This window comes from Oncorhynchus kisutch, unplaced genomic scaffold (genome assembly GCF_002021735.2).
Source record: "Oncorhynchus kisutch isolate 150728-3 unplaced genomic scaffold, Okis_V2 Okis02a-Okis13b_hom, whole genome shotgun sequence".
Classification (NCBI taxonomy): domain Eukaryota; kingdom Metazoa; phylum Chordata; class Actinopteri; order Salmoniformes; family Salmonidae; genus Oncorhynchus; species Oncorhynchus kisutch.
In genome coordinates this window covers 10607540-10622912 of record NW_022261979.1, presented here as the reverse complement: position 1 = coordinate 10622912, position 15373 = coordinate 10607540, and the positions used below count along the sequence as shown (strand labels likewise).

Genomic DNA, 15373 nt, shown 5'->3' with positions numbered 1-15373 from the left:
GGAGTAGGGTGGGGAGGTAGGGTTAGGGGCAGGTAGGGTGGGGAGGTAGGGAGGGGAGGTAGGGTGGGGAGGTAGGGTGGGGAGGTAGGGTGGGGAGGTAGGGGGAAGGTAGGGTGGGGAGGTAGGGTGGGGAGGTAGGGAGGGGAGGTAGGGTGGGGAGGTAGGGTGGGGAGGTAGGGTGGGGAGGGGTAGGGTGGGGAGGTAGGGTAGGGGGGAGGTAGGGTGGGGGGGGGGGGAAAGGAGGGAGGGAATGGTAGGGTAGGGTGGGGAGGTAGGGTGGGGAGGTAGGGTGGGGAGGTAGGGTGGGGAGGTAGGGTGGGGAGGTAGGGTGGGGAGGTAGGGTGGGGAGGTAGGGTGGGGAGGTAGGGTGGGGAGGTAGGGTAGGGTGGGGAGGTAGGGTGGGGGGGGGGGGGAAAGGAGGGAGGGAATGGTAGGGTAGGGTGGGGAGGTAGGGTGGGGAGGTAGGGTGGGGAGGTAGGTAGGGTGGGGAGTGTAGGGTGGGGAGGTAGGTGGGGAGGTAGGGTGGGGAAGGTAGGGTGGGGAGGTAGGGCTGGGACCCGGTAGGGTGGGGAGGTAGGGTGGGAGGTAGGGGGGAAAGGTAGGGTGGGGAGGTAGGGTGGGAAGGTAGGGTGGGGAGGTAGGGTGGGGAGGTAGGAGGGGAGGTAGGGTGGGGAGGTAGGGTGGGAGGTGGGTGGGGGAGGGGGGGGGGGGGGGGTAGGGTGGGGAGGTAGGGTTAGGGTGGGGAGGTAGGGTGGGGGGGGGGGGGAAAGGAGGGAGGGAATGGTAGGGTAGGTGGGGGGAGGTAGGGTGGGGAGGTAGGGTGGGGAGGTTAGGGTGGGGCGGGTAGGGTGGGGAGGTAGGGTGGGGAGGTAGGGTGGGGAGGGGGTGGGAGGTAGGTGGGAGGTAGGGTGGGGAAGGTAGGGTAGGGTGGGAGGTGGTAGGGTGGGGGGGGGGGGAAAGGAGGGAGGGAAATGGTAGGGTAGGGTGGGAGGTAGGGTGGGGAGGTAGGGTGGGAGGTAGGGTGGGGAGGTAGGGTGGGGAGGTAGGTGGGGAGGTAGGGTGGGAGGTTAGGGTGGGGAGGTAGGGTGGGGAGGTAGGGTGGGAGGGTAGGGTAGGGTGGGGAGGTAGGGTGGGAAAGGAGGGAGGGGAATGGGTAGGGTAGGGTGGGGAGGTAGGGTGGGAGGTAGGGTGGGGAGGTAGGGTGGGGAGGGTAGGGTAGGGTGGGGAGGTAGGGTGGGAAAGGAGGGAGGGAATGGTAGGGTAGGGTGGGGAGGTAGGGTGGGAAGGGGGGGGGGGGTAGGGTGGGAAAGGAGGGAGGGAATGGTAGGGTAGGGTGGGGAGGTAGGGTGGGTGGGGAGGTAGGGTGGGGGTAGGGTGGGGAAAGGAGGAGGAATGGTAGGGTAGGGTGGGGAGGTAGGGTGGGAAAGGAGGGAGGGAATGGTAGGGTAGGGGTGGGGAGGTAGGGTGGGGTGGGGGAGGTAGGGTGGGGAGGTAGGGTGGGGAGGTAGGGTGGGGTGGGGAGGTAGGGTGGGGAGGTAGGGTGGGGAGGTAGGGTGGGGTGGGGAGGTAGGGTGGGGAGGGTAGGGTAGGGTGGGAGGTAGGGTGGGGGGGGGGGGGGGAACGGAGGGAGGGAATGGTAGGGTAGGGTGGGGAGGTAGGGTGGGAAGGAGGGAGGGAATGGTAGGGTAGGGTGGGGAGGTAGGGTGGGGAGGGGGGGGGGGGGGGGGGTTAGGGTGGGGAGGTAGGGTGGGGAGGGTAGGGTGGGGAGGTAGGGTGGGGAGGTAGGGTGGGGAGGTAGGGTGGGAAAGGAGGGAGGGAATGGTAGGGTAGGGTGGGGAGTTAGGGTGGGAAAGGAGGGAGGGAATGGTAGGGTAGGGTGGGGAGGTAGGGTGGGGTGGGGAGGTAGGGTGGGGAGGTAGGGTGGGAAAGGAGGGAGGGAATGGTAGGGTAGGGTGGGGAGGGGTAGGGTGGGAAAGGAGGGAGGGAATGGTAGGGTAGGGTGGGGAGGTAGGGTGGGGTGGGGAGGTAGGGTGGGGAGGTAGGGTGGGGAGGTAGGGTGGGGTGGGGAGGTAGGGTGGGGAGGTAGGGTGGGGAGGTAGGGTGGGGTGGGGAGGTAGGGTGGGGAGGTAGGGTAGGGTGGGGAGGTAGGGTGGGGGGGGGGGGGAAAGGAGGGAGGGAATGGTAGGGTAGGGTGGGGAGGTAGGGTGGGAAAGGAGGGAGGGAATGGTAGGGTAGGGTGGGGAGGTAGGGTGGGGAGGGGGGGGGGGGGGGGGGTAGGGTGGGGAGGTAGGGTGGGAAAGGAGGGAGGGAATGGTAGGGTAGGGTGGGGAGGTAGGGTGGGAAGGGGGAGGTAGGGTGGGAAGGGGGGGGGGGGGGGGGTAGGGTAGGGTGGGGAGGTAGGGTGGGAAAGGAGGGAGGGAATGGTAGGGTAGGGTGGGGAGGTAGGGTGGGAAGGGGGGGGGGGGTAGGGTGGGAAGGGAGTGAGGAAGGAAGGGTTGGGGAGAAAGGGGAGGGAAGGGTAGGGAGGGACGGAGGAAGGGTTAGGGAGGGAAGGAGGGAGGGAGGGGCGGGGAAGGGGTGAGAGGGTAGGCCTGACCCTTGTTTGAAAGAACAGCTTCTCTATAGATAGAGGTCAGAGGAGAGCAGCTGGAGAGGAGAGATGGAGCTAGCTCTGCTATCTGAGGTTAGCCTAGCATACCTAGCTAGCTGCACTCACAGGTGCTCTGGATGACTCTGTAGACAGGAGATCATTTCCTGTACCGGCTTGCCCTCGAAACAGATCTGATACACTGCGACAAACAGAGGGAACCTGGGAAAGACACAACAGAATGACACAAGAGTTAAAATAGAAACATACAACCACCTCTCTCATCATTAGATCAAGTCTGGGCTCATGGCCGGGACCACAGGGTAATACAGGTGGGATGGGTGACAGACTACATTTGGCTAGGTACTGTATCTGTATCGATCAGGGAGAGAGAGAGAGAGAGAAAGAGAGAGAGAGAGACAGAGAGAGACAGAGACAGAGAGAGACAGAGAGAGAGACTCACTTATCCACCAGTCCCTTCTGTTTGAGGATGTGGTAGACTTCAGCTGAGGTAGCAGGACCCTGGAGCTTCTGTCCGTTCAACAACTCCTGCTCCAGGACCTCAATAGTCTAGCAGGGAGGCAAATACAGGACATATTACCATGTATCTGTGTAGGAGTTAGGCCTATACTGTTTATGTTGTCATGGGGTGGTGTACCGTTGTCATGGGGTGGTGTAACGTTGAAGTGGGGTGGTTTGTAATGTAACGTTGCCATGGAGTGGTGTAACGTTGCCATGGAGTGATGTAATGTTGTCATGGGGTGGTGTGACGTTGTCATGGGGGTGTGTTGTAACATTGACATGGGGTGGTGTAATGTAACGTTGCCATGGAGTGGTGTAACGTTGCCATGGAGTGGTGTAATGTTGCCATGGAGTGGTGTGACATTGTCATGGGGTGGTATGACATTGACATGGGGTGGTATAATGTTGCCATGGGGTGTTGCAACGTTGACATGGGGTGGTGTAATGTAACGTTGACATGGGGTGGTGTAATGTAACGTTGACATGGGGTGGTGTAATGTAATGTTGTCATGGGGTGTTGTAACGTTGACATGGGGTGGTGTAATGTTGTCATGAGGTGGTGTAATGTAACGTTGACATGGGGTGGTGTATGTTGTCATGGGGTGTTGTACGTTGATATGGGGTGGTGTAATGTTGCCATGGGGTGGTGTAATGTTGCCATGGGATGGTTGTAATGTTGTCATGGGGTGTTGTAACGTTGACATGGGGTGGTGTAATGTTGTCATGGGGTGGTGTAACATTGCCATGGGGTGGTGTAATGTTGTCATGGGGTGGTGGTAACATTGCCATGGGGTGTGTAATGTTGTCATGGGGTGGTGTTGTGTAACGTTGCCATGGAGTGGTGTAATGTTGTCATGGGGTGGTGTAACATTGCCATGGGGTGGTGTTGTGTAACGTTGCCATGGAGTGGTGTAATGTTGTCATGGGGTGGTGTAACATTGCCATGGGGTGGTGTAATGTTGTCATGGGGTGGTTGTAACGTTGTCATGGGGTCAGTCAGCCGGCACTTAACCCAGGTCTGGTGTAGAGTTGGACGTTGGTCCTTACCTTTCCTGTCTTGGCGAAGGCCTCGGCCACGCGTCGGTTGCGTCCTCCATAGCAGGTGGTGATGAGGTCAGCCACGCCGCAGCTCTCCAGGAAGGTTGCAGAGGAGACGACGCCATCTTTACTGAAGAGCTTAGCGAAGGCTATCATCTCCATCAGTCCTAGTCTGATTACAGCTGCCTTGGTGTTGTCCCCACACCTCAGCCCATCACAGAACCCTGCTCCTACCGCTACGATGTTCTGAGGAAGAGAGAAGGAAAACATACAGGCAACAGGTTATTACCACGACATTACCATTTTACAATGGAAGTATCCATATTACCATGCACATACACACGCTGGGCCGGGTACTTAAGAGTTACCTACAGGGCTCCACAGAGCTCTACAGTGTATTAGAGCTACCTTCAGGGCTCTACAGTGTATTAGAGTTACCTACAGGGCTCCACAGAGCTCTACAGTGTATTAGAGCTACCTTCAGGGCTCTACAGTGTATTAGAGTTACCTACAGGGCTCTACAGTGTATTAGAGTTACCTACAGGGCTCTACAGTGTATTAGAGTTACCTACAGGGCTCTACAGAGCTCTACAGTGTATTAGAGTTACCTACAGGGCTCCACAGAGCTCTACAGTGTATTAGAGTTACCTACAGGGCTCCACAGGGCTCTACAGTGTATAAGAGTTACCTACAGGGCTCCACAGAGCTCTACAGTGTATTATAGTTACCTACAGGGCTCTACAGAGCTCTACAGTGTATTAGAGTTACCTGCAGGGCTCCACAGAGCTCAACAGTGTATTAGAGTTACCTACAGGGCTCCACAGAGCTCTACAGTGTATTAAATCAAATCAAATCAAATTTATTTGTCACATACACATGGTTAGCAGTTACCTACAGGGCTCTACAGTGTATTAGAGTTACCTTCAGAGTTACCTTCAGGGCTCTACAGTGTATTAGAGTTACCTACAGGGCTCCACAGAGCTCTACAGTGTATTAGAGTTACCTACAGGGCTCTACAGTGTATTAGAGTTACCTACAGGGCTCTACAGTGTATTAGAGTTACCTACAGGGCTCTACAGAGCTCTACAGTGTATTAGAGTTACCTACAGGGCTCCACAGAGCTCTACAGCGTATTAGAGCTACCTTCAGGGCTCTACAGTGTATTAGAGTTACCTACAGGGCTCCACAGAGCTCTACAGTGTATTAGAGCTACCTTCAGGGCTCTACAGTGTATTAGAGTTACCTTCAGGGCTCTACAGTGTATTAGAGTTACCTACAGGGCTCCACAGAGCTCTACAGTGTATTAGAGTTACCTACAGGGCTCCACAGGGCTCTACAGTGTATAAGAGTTACCTACAGGGCTCCACAGAGCTCTACAGTGTATTATAGTTACCTACAGGGCTCTACAGAGCTCTACAGTGTATTAGAGTTACCTGCAGGGCTCCACAGAGCTCAACAGTGTATTAGAGTTACCTACAGGGCTCCACAGAGCTCTACAGTGTATTAAATCAAATCAAATCAAATTTATTTGTCACATACACATGGTTAGCAGTTACCTACAGGGCTCTACAGTGTATTAGAGTTACCTTCAGAGTTACCTTCAGGGCTCTACAGTGTATTAGAGTTACCTACAGGGCTCCACAGAGCTCTACAGTGTATTAGAGCTACCTTCAGGGCTCTACAGTGTATTAGAGTTACCTACAGGGCTCTACAGTGTATTAGAGTTACCTACAGGGCTCCACAGAGCTCTACAGTGTATTAGAGTTACCTACAGGGCTCTACAGTGTATTAGAGTTACCTACAGGGCTCTACAGTGTATTAGAGTTACCTACAGGGCTCTACAGAGCTCTACAGTGTATTAGAGTTACCTACAGGGCTCCACAGAGCTCTACAGTGTATTAGAGCTACCTTCAGGGCTCTACAGTGTATTAGAGTTACCTACAGGGCTCCACAGAGCTCTACAGTGTATTAGAGCTACCTTCAGGGCTCTACAGTGTATTAGAGTTACCTACAGGGATCTACAGTGTATTAGAGTTACCTACAGGGCTCTACAGTGTATTAGAGTTACCTACAGGGCTCTACAGAGCTCTACAGTGTATTAGAGTTACCTACAGGGCTCCACAGAGCTCTACAGTGTATTAGAGCTACCTTCAGGGCTCTACAGTGTATTAGAGTTACCTACAGGGCTCTACAGTGTATTAGAGTTACCTTCAGGGCTCTACAGTGTATTAGAGTTACCTACAGGGCTCCACAGAGCTCTACAATGTATTAGAGTTACCTACAGGGCTCTACAGTGTATTAGAGTTACCTACAGGGCTCTACAGTGTATTAGAGTTACCTTCAGGGCTCTACAGAGCTCTACAGTGTATTAGAGTACCCTACAGGGCTCCACAGAGATCTACAGTGTATTAGAGCTACCTTCAGGGCTCTACAGTGTATTAGAGTTACCTACAGGGCTCTACAGTGTATTAGAGTTACCTTCAGGGCTCTACAGTGTATTAGAGTTACCTACAGGGCTCTACAGTGTATTAGAGTTACCTTCAGGGCTCTACAGTGTATTAGAGCTACCTTAAGGGCTCCACGGGGCTCTACAGTGTATTAGAGCTACCTACAGGGCTCTACAGTGTATTAGAGTTACCTACAGGGCTCTACAGTGTATTACAGTTACCTACAGGGCTCTACAGTGTATTAGAGTTACCTACAGGGCTCCACAGAGCTCTACAGTGTATTAGAGTTACCTACAGGGCTCCACAGAGCTCTACAGTGTATTAGAGTTACCTACAGGGCTCTACAGAGCTCTACAGTGTATTAGAGTTACCTACAGGGCTCCACAGAGCTCTACAGTGTATTAGAGTTACCTACAGGGCTCCTCAGAGCTCTACAGTGTATTAGAGTTACCTTCAGGGCTCTACAGTGTATTAGAGTTACCTACAGGGCTCTACAGTGTATTAGAGGTACCTACAGGACTCTACAGTGTATTAGAGTTACCTACAGGGCTCTACAGTGTATTAGAGTTACCTTCAGGGCTATACAGTGTTTTAGAGTTACCTACAGGGCTCCACAGAGCTCTACAGTGTATTAGAGTTACCTTCAGGGCTCTACAGTGTATTAGAGTTACCTACAGGGCTCCACAGGGCTCTACAGTGTATTAGAGTTACCTACAGGGCTCTACAGTGTATTAGAGTTACCTACAGGGCTCCACAGAGCTCTACAGTGTATTATAGTTACCTACAGGGCTCTACAGTGTATTAGAGTTACCTACAGGACTCCACAGGGCTCTACAGTGTATTAGAGATACCTTCAGGGCTCCACATAGCTCTACAGTGTATTAGAGTTACCTTCAGGGCTCTACAGTGTATTAGAGTTACCTACAGGGCTCTACAGTGTATTAGAGTTACCTACAGGGCTCTACAGTGTATTAGAGTTACCTTCAGGGCTATACAGTGTATTAGAGTTACCTACAGGGCTCCACAGAGCTCTACAGTGTATTAGAGTTACCTTCAGGGCTCTACAGTGTATTAGAGTTACCTACAGGGCTCCACAGTGTATTAGAGTTACATACAGGGCTCCACAGAGCTCTACAGTGTATTAGAGTTACCTACATGGCTCTACAGTGTATTAGAGTTACCTACAGGACTCCACAGGGCTCTACAGTGTATTAGAGTTACCTACAGGGCTCTACAGTGTATTAGAGTTACCTTCAGGGCTCTACAGTGTATTATAGTTACCTACAGGGCTCCACAAAGCTCTACAGTGTATTAGAGCTACCTTCAGGGCTCTACAGTGTATTAGAGTTACCTACAGGGCTCTACAGTGTATTAGAGTTACCTACAGGGCTCCACAGAGCTCTACAGTGTATTAGAGTTACCTACAGGGCTCTACAGTGTATTAGAGTTACCTACAGGGCTCTAAAGAGCTCTATAGTGTATTAGAGTTACCTACAGGGCTCCACAGAGCTCTACAGTGTATTAGAGCTACCTTCAGGGCTCTACAGTGTATTAGAGTTACCTACAGGGCTCTACAGTGTATTAGAGTTACCTTCAGGGCTCTACAGTGTATTACAGTTACCTACAGGGCTCCACAGAGCTCTACAATGTATTAGAGTTACCTACAGGGCTCTACAGTGTATTAGAGTTACCTACAGGGCTCTACAGTGTATTAGAGTTACCTTCAGGGCTCTACAGTGTATTAGAGCTACCTTCAGGGCTCCACGGGGCTCTACAGTGTATTAGAGCTACCTACAGGGCTCTACAGTGTATTAGAGTTACCTACAGGGCTCTACAGTGTATTACAGTTACCTACAGGGCTCCACAGGGCTCTACAGTGTATTAGAGTTACCTACAGGGCTCCACAGAGCTCGACAGTGTATTAGAGTTACCTACAGGGCTCTACAGAGCTCTACAGTGTATTAGAGTTACCTACAGGGCTCCACAGAGCTCTACAGTGTATTAGAGTTACCTACAGGGCTCTACAGAGCTCTACAGTGTATTAGAGTTACCTACAGGGCTCCACAGAGCTCTACAGTGTATTAGAGTTACCTTCAGGGCTCTACAGTGTATTAGAGTTACCTACAGGGCTCTACAGTGTATTAGAGTTACCTACTGGGCTCTACAGTGTATTAGAGTTACCTTCAGGGCTCTACAGTGTATTATAGTTACCTACAGGGCTCCACAGAGCTCTATAGTGTATTAGAGTTACCTTCAGGGCTCTACAGTGTATTATAGTTACCTACAGGGCTCTACAGTGTATTAGAGTTACCTACAGGGCTCCACAGGGCTCTACAGTGTATTAGAGTTACCTACAGGGCTCCACAGAGCTCTACAGTGTATTCGAGTTACCTACAGGGCTCCACAGAGCTCTACAGTGTATTATAGTTACCTACAGGGCTCCACAGAGCTCTACAGTGTATTAGAGTTACCGTCAGGGCTCTACAGTGTATTAGAGTTACCTACAGGGCTCTACAGTGTATTAGAGTTACCTACAGGGCTCTACAGTGTATTAGAGTTACCTTCAGGTCTATACAGTGTATTAGAGTTACCTACAGGGCTCCACAGAGCTCTACAGTGTATTAGAGTTACCTTCAGGGCTCTACAGTGTATTAGAGTTACCTACAGGGCTCCACAGGGCTCTACAGTGTATTAGAGTTACCTACAGGGCTCTACAGTGTATTAGAGTTACCTACAGGGCTCTACAGTGTATTACAGTTACCTACAGGGCTCCACAGAGCTCTACAGTGTATTAGAGTTACCTACAGGGCTCTACAGTGTATTAGAGTTACCTACAGGACTCCACAGAGCTCTACAGTGTATTAGAGTTACCTACAGGGCTCTACAGTGTATTAGAGTTACCTACAGGACTCCACAGGGCTCTACAGTGTATTAGATTTACCTACAGGGCTCTACAGTGTATTAGAGTTACCTTCAGGGCTCCACAGAGCTCTACAGTGTATTAGAGCTACCTTCAGGGCTCCACAGAGCTCTACAGTGTATTAGAGTTACCTACAGGGCTCTACAGTGTATTAGAGTTACCTTCAGGGCTCCACAGAGCTCTACAGTGTATTAGAGCTACCTTCAGGGCTCCACAGAGCTCTACAGTGTATTAGAGCTACCTTCAGGGCTCCACAGAGCTCTACAGTGTATTAGAGCTACCTTCAGGGCTCCACAGAGCTCTACAGTGTAAGTGTATTAGAGCTACCTTCAGGGCTCCACAGAGCTCTACAGTGTATTAGAGCTACCTACAGGGCTCTACAGTGTATTAGAGTTACCTTCAGGGCTCTACAGTGTATTAGAGCTACCTATAGGGCTCTACATTGTATTAGAGTTACCTACAGGGCTCTACAGTGTATTAGAGTTACCTACAGGGCTCCACAGAGCTCTACAGTGTATTAGAGCTACCTACAGGGCTCTACAGTGTATTAGAGTTACCTTCAGGGCTCCACAGAGCTCTACAGTGTCTGCATCATCCACCACTGTGATCCTGAAGTTAGGAGTCTGCAGGAGCTCCTTGAAAAGCAGGCCGTTCTCCATGATCTTACTGCCTGGTAAAGCAACATGTTTTTACATCCCAACACATAGCCAGCCTATCACGCCATCTCTGTCAAAGCTTTGTATTAATTACTATCTATCTCATTCCATATAGTTATCAAATAACTTCACAGCTTTGTTTTACATTCGTGTATAGAAATGTCTTGGCAATTATGTTGATAAATGATGCTGGGGGTTTTCTTACCGATGGTGGTCTCACAGAACTTCTCTGCTGCCACCTCGTTGGCGATGTTAGCTCCCATCAGAACACTGACGTCTATAGCCATCTTCTCCCTGATTATGTCCGAGATGAGCTTCAGGCCCTCCGGACCCTCGTCTATTCCCTGTGGGGACAAGAGACAGCTACATGGTTTAATAGTGTTTCTCGTTCCATTTGTTTTACAGGGCAACGTGAGAGAACAGATCAAAGGGAGTGAGACAACCTGAAAGATGACATTGACAGAGAGGAGTGGAGAGGAGTAGAGAGGAGTGGAGGGGAGAGGAGTGGAGTGGAGTGGAGTGGAGTGGAGAGGAGTGGAGTGGAGTGGAGAGGAGAGGAGTGGAGAGGAGAGGAGAGGAGTGGAGAGGAGTGGAGTGGAGAGGAGAGGAGAGGAGAGGAGAGGAGAGGAGAGGAGAGGAGAGGAGAGGAGAGGAGAGGAGAGGAGAGGAGAGGAGAGGAGAGGAAGGAGAGGAGAGGAGAGGAGAGGAGAGGAGAGGAGAGGAGAGGAGAGGAGAGGAGAGGAGAGGAGAGGAGAGGAGAGGAGAGGAGAGGAGAGGAGAGGAGAGGAGAGGAGAGGAGAGGAGGAGAGAGATGTTACTATTCCCCGTGGAGAGAGATGTGAGAGATGTTACTATTCCCTGTGGAGAGAGGTGAGAGAGATGTTACTATTCCCTGTGGAGAGAGGTGAGAGAGGTGTTACTAGTGTTTAGTGAGAGGTGTTACTAGTGTTTAGTGAGAGGTGTTACTAGTGTTTAGTGAGAGGTGTTACTAGTGGTTAGTGTTTAGTGAGAGGTGTTACTAGTGTTTAGTGTTTAGTGAGAGGTGTTACTAGTGGTTAGTGGTTAGTGAGAGGTGTTACTAGTGGTTAGTGGTTAGTGAGAGGTGTTACTAGTGTTTGGTTAGTGAGAGGTGTTACTAGTGTTTAGTGAGAGGTGTTACTAGTGTTTAGTGAGAGGTGTTACTAGTGTTTAGTGAGAGGTGTTACTAGTGTTTAGTGGTTAGCGAGACGTGTTACTAGTGTTTAGTGGTTAGCGAGACGTGTTACTAGTGGTTAGTGTTTAGTGAGAGGTGTTACTAGTGTTTAGTGAGAGGTGTTACTAGTGTTTAGTGGTTAGCGAGACGTGTTACTAGTGGTTAGTGTTTAGTGAGAGGTGTTACTAGTGTTTAGTGAGAGGTGTTACTAGTGTTTAGTGAGAGGTGTTACTAGTGTTTAGTGGTTAGTGAGAGGTGTTGTTAGTGGTTAGTGAGAGGTGTTACTAGTGGTTAGTGAGAGGTGTTACTAGTGGTTAGTGAGAGGTGTTACTAGTGTTTAGTGAGAGGTGTTACTAGTGGTTAGTGGTTAGTGAGAGGTGTTACTAGTGTTTAGTGAGAGGTGTTACTAGTGGTTAGTGAGAGGTGTTGCTAGTGTTTAGTGGTTAGTGAGAGGTGTTACTAGTGTTTAGTGTTTAGTGAGAGGTGTTACTAGTGTTTAGTGAGAGGTGTTACTAGTGGCTAGTGAGAGGTGTTACTAGTGGTTAGTGTTTAGTGAGAGGTGTTACTAGTGTTTAGTGAGAGGTGTTACTAGTGGTTAGTGTTTAGTGAGAGGTGTTACTAGTGTTTAGTGAGAGGTGTTACTAGTGGTTAGTGTTTAGTGAGAGGTGTTACTAGTGTTTAGTGGTTAGTGAGAGGTGTTACTAGTGGTTAGTGTTTAGTGGTTAGTGTTTAGTGGTTAGTGTTTAGTGGTTAGTGTTTAGTGGTTAGTGTTTAGTGGTTAGTGTTTAGTGGTTAGTGTTTAGTGGTTAGTGTTTAGTGAGAGGTGTTACTAGTGTTTAGTGAGAGGTGTTACTAGTGGTTAGTGTTTAGTGAGAGGTGTTACTAGTGTTTAGTGGTTAGTGAGAGGTGTTACTAGTGGTTAGTGTTTAGTGAGAGGTGTTACTAGTGTTTAGTGAGAGGTGTTACTAGTGTTTAGTGGTTAGTGAGAGGTGTTGTTAGTGGTTAGTGAGAGGTGTTACTAGTGTTTAGTGAGAGGTGTTACTAGTGTTTAGTGAGAGGTGTTACTAGTGTTTAGTGGTTAGTGAGAGGTGTTACTAGTGTTTAGTGATAGGTGTTACTAGTGGTTAGTGTTTAGTGAGAGGTGTTACTAGTGTTTAGTGAGAGGTGTTACTAGTGTTTAGTGGTTAGTGAGAGGTGTTACTAGTGTTTAGTGGTTAGTGAGAGGTGTTACTAGTGTTTAGTGTTTAGTGAGAGGTGTTACTAGTGTTTAGTGAGAGGTGTTACTAGTGGGTTTTTTTAAATATTTTTTTATTTAACCTTTATTTAACCAGGTAGGCTAGTTGAGAACACCTTTATTTAACCAGGTAGGCTAGTTGAGAACACCTTTATTTAACCAGGTAGGCTAGTTGAGAACATCTTTATTTAACCAGGGAGGCTAGTTGAGAACACCTTTATTTAACCAGGGAGGCTAGTTGAGAACACCTTTATTTAACCAGGGAGGCTAGTTGAGAACACCTTTATTTAACCAGGTAGGCTAGTTGAGAACACCTTTATTTAACCAGGTAGGCTAGTTGAGAACACCTTTATTTAACCAGGTAGGCTAGTTGAGAACACCTTTATTTAACCAGGTAGGCTAGTTGAGAACACCTTTATTTAACCAGGTAGGCTAGTTGAGAACACCTTTATTTAACCAGGTAGGCTAGTTGAGAACACCTTTATTTAACCAGGTAGGCTAGTTGAGAACACCTTTATTTAACCAGGTAGGCTAGTTGAGAACACCTTTATTTAACCAGGTAGGCTAGTTGAGAACACCTTTATTTAACCAGGTAGGCTAGTTGAGAACACCTTTATTTAACCAGGTAGGCTAGTTGAGAACACCTTTATTTAACCAGGTAGGCTAGTTGAGAACAAGTTCTCATTTGCAACTGCGACCTGGCCAAGATAAAGCATAGCAGTGTGAGCAGACAACAGAGTTACACATGGAGTAAACAATTAACAAGTCAATAACACAGTAGAAAACAAAGGGGGAGTCTATATACAATGTGTGCAAAAGGCATGAGGAGGTAGGCAAATAATTACAATTTTGCAGATTAACACTGGAGTGATGAATGATCAGATGGTCATGTACAGGTAGAGATATTGGTGTGCAAAAGAGCAGAAAAGTAAATAAATAAAAACAGTATGGGGATGAGGTAGGTGAAGAAGGGTGGGCTATTTACCAATAGACTATGTACAGCTGCAGCGATCGGTTAGCTGCTCAGATAGCTGATGTTTGAAGTTGGTGAGGGAGATAAAAGTCTCCAACTTCAGCGATTTTTGCAATTCGTTCCAGTCACAGGCAGCAGAGTACTGGAACGAAAGGCGGCCAAATGAGGTGTTGGCTTTAGGGATGATCAGTGAGATACACCTGCTGGAGCGCGTGCTACGGATGGGTGTTGCCATCGTGACCAGTGAGCTGAGATAAGGCGGAGCTTTACCTAGCATGGACTTGTAGATGACCTGGAGCCAGTGGGTCTGGCGACGAATATGTAGCGAGGGCCAGCCGACTAGAGCATACAAGTCGCAGTGGTGGGTGGTATAAGGTGCTTTAGTGACAAAACGGATGGCACTGTGATAAACTGCATCCAGTTTGCTGAGTAGAGTGTTGGAAGCCATTTTGTAGATGACATCGCCGAAGTCGAGGATCGGTAGGATAGTCAGTTTTACTAGGGTAAGCTTGGCGGCATGAGTGAAGGAGGCTTTGTTGTGGAATAGAAAGCCGACTCTTGATTTGATTTTCGATTGGAGATGTTTGATATGAGTCTGGAAGGAGAGTTTGCAGTCTAGCCAGACACCTAGGTACTTATAGACGTCCACATATTCTAGGTCGGAACCATCCAGGGTGGTGATGCTAGTCGGGCATGCGGGTGCAGGCAGCGACCGGTTGAAAAGCATGCATTTGGTTTTACTAGCGTTTAAGAGCAGTTGGAGGCCACAGAAGGAGTGTTGTATGGCATTGAAGCTTGTTTGGAGGTTAGATAGCACAGTGTCCAAAGACGGGCCGAAAGTATATAGAATGGTGTCGTCTGCGTAGAGGTGGATCAGGGAATCGCCCGCAGCAAGAGCAACATCATTGATATACACAGAGAAAAGAGTCGGCCCGAGAATTGAACCCTGTGGCACCCCCATAGAGACTGCCAGAGGACCAGACAGCATGCCCTCCAATTTGACGCACTGAACTCTGTCTGCAAAGTAATTGGTGAACCAGGCAAGGCAGTCATCCGAAAAACCGAGGCTCCTGAGTCTGCCGATAAGAATATGGTGATTGACAGAGTCGAAAGCCTTGGCAAGGTCGATGAAGACGGCTGCACAGTACTGTCTTTTATCGATGGCGGTTATGATATCGTTGAGTACCTTGAGTGTGGCTGAGGTGCACCCATGACCGGCTCGGAAACCAGATTGCACAGCGGAGAAGGTACGGAGGGATTCGAGATGGTCAGTGACCTGTTTGTTGACTTGGCTTTCGAAGACCTTAGATAGGCAGGGCAGGATGGATATAGGTCTGTAACAGTTTGGGTCCAGGGTGTCTCCCCCTTTGAAGAGGGGGATGACTGCGGCAGCTTTCCAATCCTTGGGGATCTCAGACGATATGAAAGAGAGGTTGAACAGGCTGGTAATAGGGGTTGCGACAATGGTGGCAGATAGTTTCAGAAATAGAGGGTCCAGATTGTCAAGCCCAGCTGATTTGTACGGGTCCAGGTTTTGCAGCTCTTTCAGAACATCTGCTATCTGGATTTGGTTAAAGGAGAACCTGGAGAGGCTTGGGCGAGGAGCTGCGGGGGGGGCGGAGCTGTTGGCCGAGGTTGAAGTAGCCAGGCGGAAGGCATGGCCAGCCGTTGAGAAATGCTTTTGAAGTTTTCGACATTTATCAGTGGTGACCGTGTTACCTAGCCTCAGTGCAGTGGGCAGCTGGGAGGAGGTGCTCTTGTTCTCCATGGACTTCACGGTGTCCCAGAACTTTTTGGAGTTGGA

At 49.6% G+C, this 15373-nt stretch overlaps 1 protein-coding gene across 1 annotated transcript in view; it reads right to left on the bottom strand.

Annotated features, from left to right (window-relative positions):
* Window positions 1–2529: 2529 nt before the first annotated feature.
* Window positions 2530–15373, bottom strand: part of LOC116359340 (glycerol-3-phosphate dehydrogenase 1-like protein) — a 30281-nt gene continuing 17437 nt past the window's right edge. Inside the window, 5 exon segments of the mRNA XM_031812265.1 lie at window positions 2530–2809; window positions 3051–3157; window positions 4157–4393; window positions 10072–10184; window positions 10376–10514. Of these exon segments, the coding sequence (XP_031668125.1) occupies window positions 2713–2809; window positions 3051–3157; window positions 4157–4393; window positions 10072–10184; window positions 10376–10514 (693 nt within the window). The 3' untranslated portion in view covers window positions 2530–2712.